Source organism: Sciurus vulgaris (assembly GCF_902686455.1).
Source record: "Sciurus vulgaris genome assembly, chromosome: 7".
NCBI classification, from domain to species: Eukaryota; Metazoa; Chordata; class Mammalia; order Rodentia; family Sciuridae; genus Sciurus; species Sciurus vulgaris.
The window spans coordinates 92506156-92523261 of record NC_136467.1 but is presented as its reverse complement, the minus strand read 5'-3'; the positions used below and the strand labels follow the sequence as shown (position 1 = coordinate 92523261).

The following is a 17106-nucleotide window of genomic DNA, read 5'->3' as shown; positions in this document are numbered from 1 at the left end:
TTGCTGGCCACTGTGACTATCCTGTGCGACACTGCTGAGTATTTTCATTCTTGCCCAGCATTAGGGATGATGATGTGCACTTAAGATCATGGTTTTGTTTTTGTTTTGTTTTTGGATCAGAACTCTATGCACTTGCTCATGTAGTCTTAAAGCAGCAGTTCTCAGGCTTAGTTGCATATGAGAATCATCACAGAAGTTGCACCCCAGGCCAATAATATCAGAATCTTAGGAGGTGGGACACAAGAATTGGAGGTTCCAATGTGCAGTCTAAGATGAGAAACACTCTCCTAGAACATAAGGAGTAGCACTTTTCCAGTGAAAGGTCCATATTATACAAAAATCCTAACTATTGTTGCAATTAAGGGATATTGTAAGCACAAAAACTTTGGTATGTTTGAGAAATTAGATAAAATTTAAACTCATCAAAAACATATCAAACCAGAAAGGCTTGTTTTTACTGCATATTGGATTTATTATTAACATTTTGGGGCTAGGCAATATAAAAATAGGCTAAATGATAGATTAGTAGCTAAAACTTGGGGCAATAATCAATACCTTACCAAAAACAAATAGCCAGGTGTGGTAGTGCATGCCTGTTATCCCAGTGGCTCAGGAGGCTGAGACAGGAGGATGGAGCATTCAATGCCAGCCTCAGCAAAAAGTGAAGTGTTAAGCAACTCAGTGAGACCCTGTCTCTAAATAAAATACAAAATAGGGCTGGGCAGTATCTCAGTGGTTGAGTGCCCCTGAGTTCAATCCCCATTATAAAAAAAAAAAAAAAAAAATAGATAACCACGAAGATCTCCAATTTAAAATAGTTCTATGTATATGATTGGAAGATCTTGATCCTGAGAGGCTTAATTTAGTTATACCATTTTTAAAAAAACTTAGTTACTTAAAATAAGTGTTTGGAGAAAATATGAAGTGGTACTAAAGTCTAGCAGGTTCTGGCCCAGATGAGTACTGTTTAATCTTAAATTTTAATTCCTAACCTGGTAGGTTTTTTGACACTTGAGTGAAAGTGAATCATTTGAGAAGCCTGGTTTTCACTAGTAAGAGAATTTAAGCTATATTATGAGATATTATATTAAAAGCAACATATTCAACTTGAATGCTTAAAAGTACAAATTTCAAAAATATTTATATAAGTGTATTCATAACTGTGTACATTTTGGTCACTTTATTCAGGTTAGAAAATTGCTGTAAAATTCTGTCCTCTTCTATAGTGGTCAGTTTATGGATTGAAGATGATAGCAGGTATAGTGTTGCCTTCATAAAACTATGTCATCTTTCCACCAATTTTACTCAACGTTTGGTCTCTAGGAGATACTCTTGAAAACAATCAAATCTTTCCTTGAGAAACTGCCTTTGCACAAAATAATAAACTGGTACTGCCTAGTCAAAGATCTATAAACTTCATTTAATTTGATTAGTAAAAGGCACTTGAAGTCTTCATCAAATGATGATTCTATTCCTTATTATTTCTTGTTACAGACAGACTTTGAAAAGGACGTAGACATTGCTTGTCGATCAGGTAAGATTATTTAGGTCTCGCAAATAAAGTCATTGGGGATGTTAAATCATTCCTATGGATTTTGGTTTTAAAGAAAAAACTGCTGTTTATTCTTTACATATTCATGTGTGTGAATAAATGGAATCTTCAAATGGAAGCACTGTAATAGCACAAATGTGTATGTCGGGGCCGGGAGGATAAAGAGAGAATGAAGAATGAGAAAGAAATTAAGAATGGTTTATTGGAAGCACAATGACAGCAGAAAAGCATTGATGTGAAGACATAAGACTTCAGTCCCATTGAATAATGATTATTGAGAGTAAGCAACACAGCCTAGCCTCTGTGTCCTCAATTGCATCATGTATGGAATATGGACAACTGTACAGTTGAAATGCTACTGTGTGTGTGTGTGTGTGTGTGTGTGTGTGTGTGTTTGTATACAATCAACAGTGGAGATTGCTATGTTTTTAGAAGGGAAAGGAAGAAACCAGGAAGCACCTACTACCTTAGAGAGCTGTGATTCCATTGACTTCAGGGTTGTCTTTCAAACTTTGGCTAAATTCTCACCAGAGTAGATGATTTGAAAGTTTCAAAGAAGACAGCATGTTTCATATTTTTGCAGAGTTTCAATTGTTTGAAAATGCTCCTTTAAACTGGGTCAAAATATACCTCATTCTACCTTTTCTTCAGTGTTCTTTGTGCTGCCTTTTATAATAAGAGGGGATAGCTATTTCATCTAAATAACTAAATATTTGAAATCACTATCATTTAGTCCAATAGAAGTTTTTTCTCCAGATTAAGCAAGCCATATTTCATCATTCACTCCTCATAGCATACTCCCAGGCATAGCACCCAAACTAGCCTCTAATTTGTCAATAATTTAAATTATGGTGCCCAAATGTATACACACTTATCCAACATTTATCACAACTGGATATTTACTTATACAGTCTACATTCACATCTGATTTCTATTTCAGTACTAGTGTCAACTTGTCATCTAAAACTCCTAAGACTTTTCATAGGAGCTGTCAAGACTTCCCTAGCCTAAGATTATCTAAAAGTTCTGATTTTGTTTTCCATGTGGAAGGGGGAAGCTGACCTTTATATATATCTCTACTTGCTATGATCCTACTTCCTTCAGATTAGCATATCATCCATGTGAGATTGGCCATTGAAAGTTTGATCAAATATCTTCTAAATCTTCATTCAAACTGTTGATACAGGAGTTAAACAGCTTGGGGCTCTCCTTATCTGCCAGAAGATTCCCTTTATGTATAGCTTCCGATTCAACTCATAGCCATTACAATACATGTAGTTGACATGGCAATGCATGCCCATAGCCCCAGCTACTCTGGAGGCTGCAGTGGGAGGATCACTTGAGTAGAGGAATTAGAAACCATCCTGGACACCATATTGAGGACTTTCTCAAGACAAGAAAAAAGAAGGAGAAAAAAATTATGAAGAATCTCAGGTCACAATTTTTGTCATAATCACAAGAACATGAGCAACTACTTTCATATTCTCATTCCTGAATTCAATCAAAATACTCTATGTAGAGTTCAGTTTTGATAGAGCAGTAAAATAACTGCTATGATTTGGCAACCCATAGTAGACCTACCCAGGATACTAAGAATCTCCCTTTCCTGTTGAAAAAAAAAATCCAACAAAACATTGCCAAGACACAGTCTCTCTAGTGTTTGGTTTCTCCCACCTACTATCTTCCTCTCTGGATAACAGATAAAATATTTCCCTTTTGCTCATCTACCTTCTCCAATTTCTCAAAAATCACTATGGTGCTAGTATCCACATCTATTTTAAAATTGGATGTGATTTCTTTGGATTTGAAAGCTTGAATTTATTTAAAATAATTAGGTATCTAATTATTTAAAATAATTAGGTAATTAGAAAGATTAATTCCTAATATTCCACCCATAATTTAGATTCCTTTCAACCTCTTTTAGTATACTCTTTACAATTCTCCTTGACAGTGAAGCAATATAAAAGTGGACTATTTTGTCTTTTCTTCAATAGCTGTCCACATCAAACCAGTAATTGTCAAGTGTGGTTCCCAGACCCACAGAATTAGCATCACCTGAGAAATTATTAGCAGTGTACATTTTGTAGCCATGCCCCAGACCTCCTGTGTGTTGGGGGGAAGGGATACAGTAGCCAGTGTTTTCACACATCAGTCATACAATTGATATTCACATTTGAGAACCACTGAATCAGACCCTCTTCCTCAAGCTGTGATCTCACCCCTTCAGTATGAACCCTGCTTTGTTTTGTTAAATTATACATTTTTCCCCAGTCTTCTTTGGATTCTAGGAAGTAGTATTCCTAATCTAGACCAGTTCCCATGTTATTATTAGAAAATAATTTTTTCCCAAATTTATTTTCTGTTTTCATTTCCACCAATGCCCTTCATTACTGAGCTAATCAGGAGTTTGGGTTTTTCAAGACATATCTGCCCGTTTTAAAATATATTCAGTTTTAAAGTCTCAATTTAAAGTCTCCTGAGTTCTCTAAATGTAAAAATTCACTTCCCCAAAGGCTAGGTATGCATCTGATTATGCTAAATGTTCAGGTGCTTTTTCATTCAGTTTGTTTCTGTTTGTGTTTTGCTTTTCACAACTTGATTAATTTCTCAAAAGTCTTACTTCGACATTATGTTTTCTTGTGTAGGAAGTATGGATTGAATATTCAAAGTTTGTATACATTTTAAGCAAGTATAAGAGGCAGACATATTTCTCATATAGACACTACTTCCTCAGAAGAATTACGTTTCCCTAAATATTTAATATACAAATTTCCAGTATGCATAGTTATATCATTGGTTTTAGAATGTTGACTATAACTATAGATCATACTACATTTGTATAAGACTAAGTGTATCTTGTATAAATTCATATTTATAAAGTCAATACTCAGTATTAAGGCTTCCTTTGGGGTTTACAATGTATTAATAAAAATGTGAAGTTAATGATACTTCCCTAATACAATATGATATATTTCCCTAACTTTCTTTTAAATTTTACTGCTATAAGTTTTGAATTATTTTTTGTATAAAACTAAACATATTCTTCCCTGACTTTAGAGATGTTTTAAATGTATTCTATTTACAGTATCATTAAAACTATTAATTTAACATACTCTGCCACTTAATGTTTCTATGTATAATCACTTCTGGAAATCACAGTTCATTACTGATCTATTATTATTTTAAGAGGCTTAGAAGTAACTTCTTAAAACTTAATCATTCTATGTCTTTCACGTATAAAATTAAAATACAAAAATCCACAACCATATTGTGGATTAATAAAAAACACAGAAGTGTAGATTTATCATGATTTTTTCATGGGTTAAAAAAAAGATAATAATAGACTAGATGTAAATATCTAAAGCTAAGATACTACAAGTGGTGTACATTTCAAAATTATCTTGAAAGTTGCTTTTCTTTGTAAAAGGGAAAGACATTCATAATCTCCTACTTTTACACCTCTGTGTTAATGCAAAATAGTTATGATTCTACTTGAAAACTGGATGATAAGTAAAATTCAGTATATATATCTAAAATTATTCATGGTTTTGTATGCCAATTCTATATTATTGTTTATTCTGTAGTTATCTATACCTAGCAAAATGTTGAATAGTGGTTGCTCCAGTTTGTAGACAAGGTTGCTGTCACCAAATACACTGTGCCAACTCTCCCTGAGGGCAGGTCTCTGATCCCCCTCCAACCCCTCCTCCTCACGCTCTTCCTCCTTTTTTGTGGTATCTGGGATTCTACCAGGGTTGCTCTACCACTGAACTACATCTCCAGTCCTTTTCATTTTCTATTTTTAATCAGGGCCTCGATAAGTTGCTGAGGCTTGTCTGAAACTTGTGATCCTCCTGCCTCAGCCTCCTGCGTGACTGGGATTACAGGCATGCACACCATTCCTGGCAATTCTTTGTGATTCAATACCAAAGTTACCAAGAATATTTCTTTAGTATTTTATTCTTTAATATACTTAAAGCGGATAATTGGTCATAGTTAAGCATGCTTTAAGTTATTCTGCCTCTATTATCTACAAAACATTATTTTCCTTTTATACAGAGGCAAAAAGGTGGTTTGTTTGCTTTTGTTCAGGATGGTTTGTGTTTTCATTTTGTTCCCTTTTTTGTACCATAGGTGATCTTGATCATATCACCCCTTGCCTTTTTTTTCCTAAATAACTTTTTTTTTCAGATTTAAAACAGAATGGCATATATAATTTTTTTCTGCTTAAACTCAGTTGACAGTTTTAACACCCAATCTTCTTCCCAAGGACATTTACACCTATGGATTGATCTTGTAAAAAAAGAAGAAGAAAATTACCCCCCCCCCCATATGTAACTTAATGTAACAGGTTCTTTTGAACTCTCTATTTACCTTTACCATAGAGACTTCAATGGATAAATTCTCATTAATTTTCAACATGCATCATTTTTGGAGATTTTCTAACCCCGTAGGATGAACTTCCCACTGATTATCTGTTTCAAGAAATATTTTGATGAAAATTTCGCCAACGGTTCAGGGGCAAAGCCTTTAAAAGAAACTGAATTTGTGTGCATGTATCCATAATTTTATAAAATTATTTTGGAGTTGATTGATGGAGAAAACTTCTCTGGTAATCTTCTGGTCCCCTGAAAAGTCACATATAGTTGCTGAAGGACAGGGAGCTGAGGTGTTTGAAAGCCAATTACTCAGCTTTCAGACATCCTTTGGCTGTGGCCTGCCTGTGAGCTATAAGAGCATGACAGAAGCAGTGAGAGACTGAGTAATCAGGATCATGAATGAACAGGTAGATTTATAATTTCTTAAATGATTATTTTTAAATTTATTAAAGCAATTATTTAGTGGGACAAGAGACAATAGCATATAATAATAACAATAAGCACTAACTTTTCTTTTATGAACTATCGTGCCCCAATTCACAGTTCTTCATAAGGATATTGGTCCTTGTAGAGCAGCAACAATAACAGGCACGCTCTCCAGGATTTCTCTAAATGATGATGAAGAAGAAAAGGGAACAAACCCTGAAGGGCTGAGTTATTCAACACTGCCTGGAAACGTCATTTCCAAAGTCATCATCCAGCAACCCACAGGCCTGCACATGCCCATGAGTATGAATGAGCTGAGTAATCAATGTTTGAAAAAAGAGAACAGTGAATTGCGGAGAACTGTGTATTTATGTACGGATGACAATTTAAGAGGGGCTGATATGGATATAGTCCATCCTCAAGAAAGAATGATGGAAAGTGACTATATTGTGATGCCCAGAAGTTCTGTAAATACCCAGCCATCAATGAAAGAGGAAAGCAAAATGAATATTGGCATGGAAACCTTGCCGCATGAAAGGTTATTGCACTACAAAGTGAATCCTGAATTCAATATGAATCCCCCTGTAATGGACCAGTTCAATATGAACTTAGATCAACATCTCACACCCCAGGAACATATGCAGAGTTTGCCCTTTGAGCCTCGCACAGCTGTGAAGAATTTCATGGCCTCTGAGTTGGATGATAATGCAGGACTATCAAGAAGTGAAACTGGATCAACGATATCCATGAGTTCTTTAGAGGTGAGCAATAAGAGGTTAAATGTTTCTTTGGTATATGAAATACATGTATGTGACATATATATTCATGTGGCATTGATATTGGAGAAGGACTTAGCTATTGGGGATACATGTCATATTAAGAGTTTTTGGCATTAAAATATTTGGATTCCAGATTCTGGACATTGGGTTTTTCTAGTACTTCATCAGAATCCTGATTCAAAATGACCTCAAAAAATAAAGATCCCACTATATTTAAAATGAGACCTGTCAGTCATAATTCTATTGTGATGGGAAACAAATAGAACACTCATAAAGAAAAAGTAGAAAATCTTCCTGATAGTTCTTGGGTACCAGAGGTTTTTTTTGATGGGTAAAGTAGTATCTGGATGGCATTACAAACTTAAACCAGGATCTGGATTATTTTTGTATAAGAGTACCTGTTAAAATGATGGAATGTTTCCCTGAGTCCCATCATCACACTGATTATAAAGAAATTACTACTTATTTTTTCAGGTCATTATTTTTCAGAGTAAATGTTTTGCTTTTAACTCTTACAGAATAATGACCACTAAAATTTTTGGTCTTATATTGTGAATTATTAGAAGGATATAATCTAAGCATACAGAGAGTCAGGAATCTGAGGTCCAACCACATGGCCTTCGTGCTTCATAAGTCCAATAGAAGTAAAAAAATAAAATAAACTTCTCTCAGCTTTTGTCTCCTCAAAGTACAGGGTAGCCAACAGCTACTACCATAATTCATATAATATTAATATTAATTAAGACCCAAGACCTATAATATCTTACTTTCTACTGACATATTTCCTTTTATTGATTTGTATGTGGCTTTTATATTCTTTACCTTGAAATATATATGTTCAGTATACAATTCAATATATGCATTTTTTTTTACTTATTGCTAGTTGTTTTAATTAGTAAATTATTGCATAAGACTATTTAGAGAAAGATGCTATACTTGGTTACCTACTCTTTTCATCAGAGTTAAGCTGATAATGTATATCCTAGTATCCAAAAGAGCTCAGAGATAATTGTTCCTTCCTTTTCCCCAAACCCATGCCTTCCTGTCAATCATAATGAAAAGAGATCCTGAGAGGATAAAGAAACATGGTGAATAATTTTAAGATTTTTCTCAACTAGATTGAGGAAATTCTAGACCAAAATGGAAACATGAATAGGATCTATGAGAAAGCCCTAAGTTCTGGATCATCAGAACAGGATTTCTGAGGCCAACCAGGTCAGACTCATTCCCAGAACCAAAGGCATGGACAGGGGCACTGAGGTCGAGGTCAAGTTCAACTCCAGAGTGGTCGGAACTTTTCTTTGGACAAAAGCATTCCATTCTTCTGAATTCACCAAGTCATTACTGTTTCCCTAACCACAAACTACAAAATGTCCATGCAAAATCACAAAAAGTATTTAAGAGGAATTTCAACAACTGTGCATATAATAACATAATATCAAAAGTAATCATAATGACTATATGGAATTTTTACCTGTAGAATGGCTCTTTTAAAGGTGCTAAAGTGATTTGAATGGAATTTCATTAAAGTAGTTGGTTGTTATAAACATGTTTAGCATTTAAAAGCCCCCAAACCTAGCTTGATATTGTACAGGCTGTGTGTGCTGGGACAATAGACTGTATTTTCCAGGTGCTGCTTTGTTGAGTCTGTAATTTTTCAAAATCTCTGTGTGCTTATTATTAAGTACAAGCATCATATGTAACTATGACTCAGTCAAAAGATCTGCATTTAAATGACTTAGAGATTACCGGCTTACATCTTGAAAAGAAAGGAAATTCAGGATTCAGAATGAAAATTCAGCTCCTCATTTCCATTCTTTAAAAACCTTAATCGTTAGTAATTGCTTAGGGTGACCATTTTAGGAGACACCTGAAAAAGAACATATATATGTGGGAATGAATAATAAAAATTAGCATTTATATAGCATCTTTCATTAGCAGATCCTTAAACCACCTGAAAAATATGAAGTAATTAATCTTCATAAGCCCTCTGTGCAATGGATAAGTTGTTATAATCTTCAATGTAAAGTCATTTGTTCAAGGTTACAGAGAAAGTGAGTAGCAAATCTAGGAGTAGAATCTTTCTCTCCTGATCAATTCTATGCTGTCCAGAAGAGACAGTAATGAGCCTGAACATTAGCTTGAAGATAACTTTAATGTTCTTTTTAACCCCTGATAGACACTTGGACTTATGATGAATAAAAACACGAAATGGATAAAGTTCTTTTCTGTCCTGTAAGTACATAAGCTCACAGATTTCAGAGATTGGACTCTGATCCATGGAGATAAAATATCAGTGGCATGACTTTCTTTTTAAGCCCAGCAATGTATTGTCAGGTAGAGTCTTTAGCTCTTCTAGGTGGTACCTGAAGGCTCAACACTGAGGAGAATGATACTCTGACAATGATAGAGGAAAGCAGAAAGATGACTAGAGAATCCGAATGCAGTGGGGGGGATCAAGAGTAGTCATGAAGTGTCTTGGGCCTTAGAAGATAATAGGAAAATGAAAGCAGGTGAATATGTAGATTAGATGAGGCCCCAAAAATAAAACAGTTCGGGTCTTTGGACCCTCTTAGTGAAAAGGGAGATTAAATCCACAGGAACATCCATCCTGGGGAGCTGGCACAGCAGAGGATAGCCAAGTGCGTCAGGATTCTTTCAGGGATATATTGTAAAGATGGACTTGTTAATTTAGGAATGTGACTCCAAAAAGAGTGGGTTTTCTCAAATTGCCAACATCAAAAGAAGAAAAAGAGGGTAAAAGCTCCCAGCAATAGCGCTGAATTCAGTATCCATGAGGGAAGTTTTGCAAGTGAGAAAAATCGAGTGAAGGTAGAAAATAAAAAGAAAGCCAGAGAGACTAGAGGGGGCAAGTAGATGGAAGTGTTTATTCAAGTAAGCAGGAGGCAACAAGGAAAGCAGGCTCCCAGGAAAGGCAGTGCCAACAGGAAAGTCTCCAACCACAGGGGAGTTCATTCCCTTCACCCCCAGTTATTGGATGTAAAACAGTGAAAAAATTCATGAAGTTTCTGAGCAAAAAAGTGTATCTAGATTATCCCCATGCCCACTATTATCTTGTTTCTTTTTTTCTTGAATTCTTTTGTCTTCCTCACTGTGGTAGTTCCCAGAATGGATTTAAGTAATTCAGAAAATTTCAGATTTCGAGTTGCTCTAAGTATGGAAAAATTGCAGTGTTAATATGGCAGAGTTTTTCACAATGGTTCAAGTCCTAGATGTCCTCTAGCTGCTTTGTGTGAGGTTAAGAATGAAATTGTCATCAGCACGTTAAGTCATTCACCTTCATTTAGTTAATGAAGTGTAGCGAGTCCATGGTGTGTGTGTAGGCAGGAAAAAAAATCTAGTTTTTTGCTGTGGAATAAGGGAACAAAGGAGGAATAGTGGTTCTCAAGCACATGAGGATGTTTAAATCTTAGATTATAGTCCTACTGATTTATTTTTTGAAAAATTAATAGGTGTATTATTGTAAAAAGGTAAAGTAGGGTTTTTTTTGTTTTTTGTTTTTTGATCATTGAAAAATATTTATTCAATAATCTGTAGCTGTGCATGTCCTAGGCCTGTTTGTCAGATGATCTGCTCTTCACCTCTTTTCCTGGTATGACTGGGTTAATACAGGGCTTGTGTCACAGTCAAACAGGAAGCACTGGGAAGAGGTTGGGGGTTGGGGAGAAGATAGAAACTTAAGATAGTTCTAACCTGCTCTTTCTGCTCTGGACTGCACCTTGGGTCTCTCTAGCTGCAGCTCCCATGGCACTTCCTGCTTCTGCCAGGTGTTCCAACTCCTGGGCTCAAGTCACAGTGCCATTTCCCTTTGTCTACCTAGCTTAGCAGGGGACATTGGCTGCTTCTCCTGCTATATGCCTTGCTTACCCCATAGTCCAGGATGTGTCTTCTTAGCTCCTCTATCATTTGAATTCTTATGGAACATTTTGCTCAAATATAAATACATTCAGTGCTTTCTATTTTTCTCCTAACAAATCTTGCCTTAATTTTTCTTATTAATGAAGCCATTTTAATAACTGATAAGAGTTAGATAGCATGTTACAAAATAATTTTGTCAAAAACAGTAAGTTTTGCTATTCCAGCCATTCTATTTGTATATAAACTTTCCTATATAACTGAAAACATTTTCAGATAAGTCTCCCTCAATTTCTAAGTGGGTGGAATGAGATGCCATTCTAGGCTAAATTTTTATACACTGCTTTTCCCCTGGTTATGAATTATAGAGCTCTCAGCATAATGGTTTTTACAGGTAAAATATTTTAGCGATAAAGTCACTTCACAGGTGCCTCCCTTATGGTTGTTGTGAAAATCAAATTATGTAATGTACATGAAAACCCTTTGAAAATTGCGAGGAGCACTTCAGATGTAAGGTTGGGTTATTATTATGTCATTACCATTATGCCCTGAATTTCTGCAAAGAAGCAGAATGCTATATTAAATCGATATTCGGGATATTAGACAAAATGTTATGACCTCACTTGGGAACCAGAAGTCTGTGTCACTAACAGAAACCATTATAAAACTGACCATGTACAGAAGCAAGTTTTTCTTTTTATATTTTTCTCATGTAGGTCTGATGAAAGGAAGGCTTCCCTTCTTCATTTCTTTGTTTTTGCTCCTGAATTAGGGAATTTTGTCTTTTTTATAAGCACACACACAAAAAATTAGCTTGAATAAAAATCATTTTAGAAAACTAATTACTTTCAGATGTCATTGTCACAGCTATTTTTAATGGATTTGCTATCAAAGCTTTCTCCTTGTGGGTGAGTTCTTTGCTCACCCTGTAATAGAAACTTTTAATGGTGGTCATATTGCCATTCATTAGTCAGTGGAATTTATTACTTGCTGTGAATCTTCTAGTGTCTTGTCCAGTGTAATTTGCATTGACACAAACAATGAAGTATTTCCTCTGAGAAATTATTCATCATTTTACAAGAGTTAGAAGTGCAGAGGTGCTTCTCTGCATGTGCTTCTTAAGTATTCCTCTGAGTAGCCTGACACTGTGGTGCATTTTCCAACTTTTAAGTCATCCTAAAGAATTATTCCCTTCTACCAGTGATAAGCTTGTCTTCCTGTAAACTGTCTTGATTCTCTTGGCTGTCCATCAATCTATTTGGAATGGTTTCCTTTGTGTATGTAGTCCCCCTGCTCACATGAATTCTCCTGGAACATTCCTGAGAAAAGCAACAACAAAATAAGAGCAAAAGTCACATTCTTTTGAATTTTTCCGGCTGCCATATTGTAGCTCCTTAAATCACTGGTCAATAATTTTGTGAATGTGTACTATTGTGCCATTCCCTCTGCTAGATGCTGGGAGTATATAAATGATTAAGATAGACGTAGATCCAGCCCTGATGGAAAATAAACTCTAGGGAAACAGACAATAAACCATTAAAAGAAAGGGGAGTAATTTAAAACAGTATGCTGTATTGGTTAATGATGTTTCAATGTGAAGGGAAGACTTCATTAGATGGTGGTCTGGAAAGCCTTTGTAAGTGTAAGAGCAGTACGAAATAATATTTGAGAAAAAGCATGACTTGTCAAGAACTGGAATGTAAAGGAATGTTTTAGGCTAAAGAATCTTCAAGTGTAGAGTTCCTGGGGATGAATTGTGTTATCCAGGAAGAATATGAGAAAAAATAGAACTCAGAAATTTGTCACTTAGCAGGAAAATGAGAAAGAGCCAACAAAGGAAACTTGGAAAATGAGCTGCAGTAAATGAAAGGAGAGAAGAAAGAAAAAGCAAAAGCTGTAAGATGATGTGTGTTTTAATGAGGAAGTGATTAACTTTCAAAAGCTTCTGAGAGTCTAATAAGATGAGGATGGAAAATTGACCTTGGTATTTGACCAAATGGAGCTCATTAGAGACCTTTGACAAGAAGAGTTTGAATGGAGTCTTAAGAACAGAATACAAGTTGGTGTGAGTTTTTACATGGGAAATTAGGAAGAGGCAACAGAACAGTGAAGAAGAAACATCATCTTCTAAGACAAAAATGATTATTTGTTTCAAGTTATTTGGGAAATCAGGGATATATGATGGAAGGATTGGCATCTTCATAAAATACTTTGATATCACACTGGCTTATTTGAAATTTACATGTAACATATTTTCCATTATCAACATGAGAAAAATTGTTTTGACTTTATCACTGTTTTAGTCAGCTTTTGCACTGTTGCGACTGACCAGAACAATTGTAGAGGATGAAGAGTTCATTTGCAGGTTAACGATTTCAGAGGTCCCAGTCCGTAGAAGGCCAGCTCCATTCCTCAGAGCTTCAGGTTAGGCAGAACATGGCAGAAGAGTGTGGCAGAGGCAAACAGCTCATAGAATGATCAGGAAGCAGAGAGAGATATCTCCACTCCCTAGATAAAAAATAGCTACCCCATAGCTACACCCTCAATGATCCACTTCTTCCAGTCACAGCCCACCTGCCTCCAGTTACCACTCAGTTAATCTCATTAGGGTTTAATTCACTGATTAGGTCAAGGCTATATAACCCAATCATTTCTCCTCCAAACCTTCTTGCATTGTCTCACATGTGAGCTCTTGGGGGATACCTCACATCCAAACCATAACAATTACTTTTCTTAGTTGTTTCTTATTTTTAAATCATATAAACATTATTTCTAACCATTTCCATACCTTATGATATCATTCCACAAGGCTCAGAACACTTGAATAGCAATGTAAATTATTCAGTTACAACAAACTTAAGTGCTTTAAAAGATTTTCGAAAATGCTGCATGTATACCAAGGGTGGAAAAAGATCAAAACTGAACAGAAGTGGACATTCTGGTTTTTCCTTACACTACCAATTTCCTAGGGTCTAATACTTCTTTAAGCTAAACTAGATTCTGCAATGAGAGAGTCATAGCTGGGAGTGGAAATGCCTGCTACTGTTCACCATTGTAGCATTTCTCATAAACCATCTCATACTAGAATAATTTTTTAAGTTATTTTACTCAACACAAGTCTATATGAAATATCATATAGAATTTTTTTATTCTCCAAAATACTGTATACATGTAAAAACTGATCTGTTTGTTCTTACTTTCTGCATAGAAAGCATCTTAGTCCTGCGTCATCAAATGCCATTCTTGTTAAGTTCTAGGAACAATCAGCACAAGACATATGACTGTAAAATATTGTCCAGTGTCTGTAAGAAAATCAGAGATAGTAGGGGAAATGCTGGACTTGCAGCAAGAAGAGCTCCCTTAGAACCCCAGCTCATTTTCTACCACCCAGATGAAGTGGGGAAGTTATTTTAACTCTACTGGCCTCAGTTTTACATATGCATAAAACGCATGACTAACATGCTCAAATGTGAAAGAAAGCACTTTATAAACTATGAAAGGTTGGAACATTCAGTCAGTATTGTAGGGATCTGAATAAAATGACTCAAATTTTTATCTCCTTTGAACTTTAAATATCAGACACACACTCCCACTCTAATTTCTAAGTCCTCATTGCTTTATTTCTCGTCCACTACCATCCCGCTACCTTTAAGCTCTTTTGATTAAAATCTTTTTGCTTCATTTGTTCATCCCTCAGTCTAATCCTTCAAAACTGCCAGTTCTGCTATACCCTCATATTATAATTTAATTTTAATAAAATTAAATAGGAGAGAGAGAAAGCGCACTATTTGTAGGAGTGTATCCATTTTCGTTTCCATATTTCACATTGATGTAGGTGACATCTACACTTAGAATCAGAATCTGTCTCTGATGTTCTTCCAGGTTCCTATCTTTCGTTATTGGTCCTGTAACATGGAACCTTTAGCAACATGTATGCCTCAGCATTTTCAGTTCTTAGGCAACATGGCCTTGCATTCAGAAACTAACAGGGCAACATATGGCTCTTGTCACCTTGGCAAGTGAGAAGCCTTCAATGCATGTAGCAGAAGGCCCTCTTATTCTTCTAGCTAATGAACCTTTTTTAAAAAAACAATATTTCACCATTTAATTTTCAAATGGAATGCAAAGCTCATGACTAATGTTTTATAATAATTGCTTAAATCTGAGTGCTTTTATGATTGGATTTTGCTGTAATAAGAAAGAATTTTGCTTAATACATACTTATAAAAATGTTGTGCTGAGTCACAGTGCCAAGAAGGCAAAGCATCCAAGAGTGGCATGGAAACACTGACATTTAGTCTCACATATTGTAGTAAAGTGTGGTGCAGGATGCTGGAGCTGACTTTTCTACAGCACAGTTAGATAACAATAGAGGCAGAGAGATGGCAAAGAAGGCAGGGTTAAATGCCTACCCACACATTTTCTCCTTCCAGGATGTCGCCAGGGTGATTGTAGGGTATTGTTGGAGACAAGGAGCAAGTGAGATCAACACACTGGGTATCCATTTAAATAAAGCAATCTCTGTTCAGCTCTCTCCTTGGTAATATCTGAAGGCTGTATTCTAATCTCCAGCAGCTTCACCTAAATAAAATCATTTCAGGTCTTTCCCACTGTTGTTTTTTTTAAAAACAACACCTCTTTTGATATATCACCTTTTTTCCATTGATGCATGTTTTGAATGAGTAGGTTACACAGGAAGATTCTGATTTCATAATGACAGTTTTAACTAGCAGCAGAAATCAGTCACAGTTTTCAATAAGGGACACTCGTGCTTTTCTTTCTCTCCTAATGCTCAACAGTTGCAACAGAGAACAGTCTCCTACCTATCTTGGGTATGATTCCCTGTTAGTGAATTTAAGAGTGTAGGTGTTGAGATGGGAGCAGGGAGAAAAATAAAGCAGAACTTTGTGAAAAGATTTACATGTGTATCAACAGCTTGAATATTACTTGTTTTAAATATTTTAAATTTTTCCTGGGTTTATCCCACTCCTCCAAGAAATAAAAAGCCAAGTTTAAAAAAGAAATGAATGTTAGAAATTTGCTTTATTCTCTAAAAATTTGGAGGCTTTTTTTTTTTTTTTTTTTTTTTTAACATATGGAACAGACATCTCCCTGTGTCTCAATCCTTCTAAGAAAACTGTGGCTTCCTGGAGCATATGCTAAAAATACCTTCCTTTTACTCACATCATGAAAGTCATAGCATCACATGAGATTGCATTAATTTCATTTTAATCATGTTTTCTGATTTTATCAGACCTGCTTACTTACTTAATTTCATTAATGCATGTCTATCTCTAATTAGATTCAGAGATTATTTAACAGATTTGGGGCCATTCTGCTGCTAGTTATATTTTGCTGGAATGCAGAATATTTTTAAACTGAATTAAAATAAATACTTTAATTTCTAAGGGCTAGCAATTAGAAGGACTTTCCTCTTGTGAAGAACTATTAGATTCTGAGAAATGTGTGAGTGAAATTTACACAGAGCCTCAGGGCTTAGAGAAACAGATAGAATTTGGTGAAAATGGAGTCTGGATATTGATTGGTGAGGGGATCTTGAGATATCCAGATGATTTTTCTGATACAACTTTGAATCTTCTCTGTAAGGTAATTTTGCTGTTTTAACTAAAGTTTCCTTTAAAGATTGAATGTTTGTGTGAATTTTCATGGGAAACATCTCTCCTTAATGAAAATTAGGATTTGGATTAAAAAGTCAAGATGAAATATATTCTATAATATTACACTCTTCAACTTTAAAGGAGGTTCAAGGTAAAAATGGAATAATATAGATGGAATATTTTGAAATCATAAAAATCTGAAAATTTTTCTTACGTGAAGGAAATGTGTATGACAAAGAAACAGGATCATTTTATCAAGAAATAATGACTAATTTTATTGAATGATTAAGTGTAACTTCATTGGTGTTCTCTCTCTCTTTTTAAAACCCTACCTAACAGAGAAGAAAATCACGATATTCAGACCTTGACTTTGAGGTAAGTTTCCAAAAATTATTTTAAAATTTTAATTAATTAATTAAAAATTGATGTATAATTATTTAAACATATTAATTGATGCAGCTATGTATATGTGTTAC

At 35.2% G+C, this 17106-nt stretch overlaps 1 protein-coding gene across 1 annotated transcript in view; it reads left to right on the top strand.

The window, feature by feature from the left end:
• The window catches only part of ADGRB3 (adhesion G protein-coupled receptor B3), a 684429-nt gene that overhangs the window by 650156 nt on the left and 17167 nt on the right, over nt 1-17106 (top strand). Inside the window, 3 exon segments of the mRNA XM_079147374.1 lie at nt 1495-1534; nt 6475-7118; nt 16970-17005. Coding sequence (XP_079003500.1) covers nt 1495-1534; nt 6475-7118; nt 16970-17005 — 720 coding nt within the window.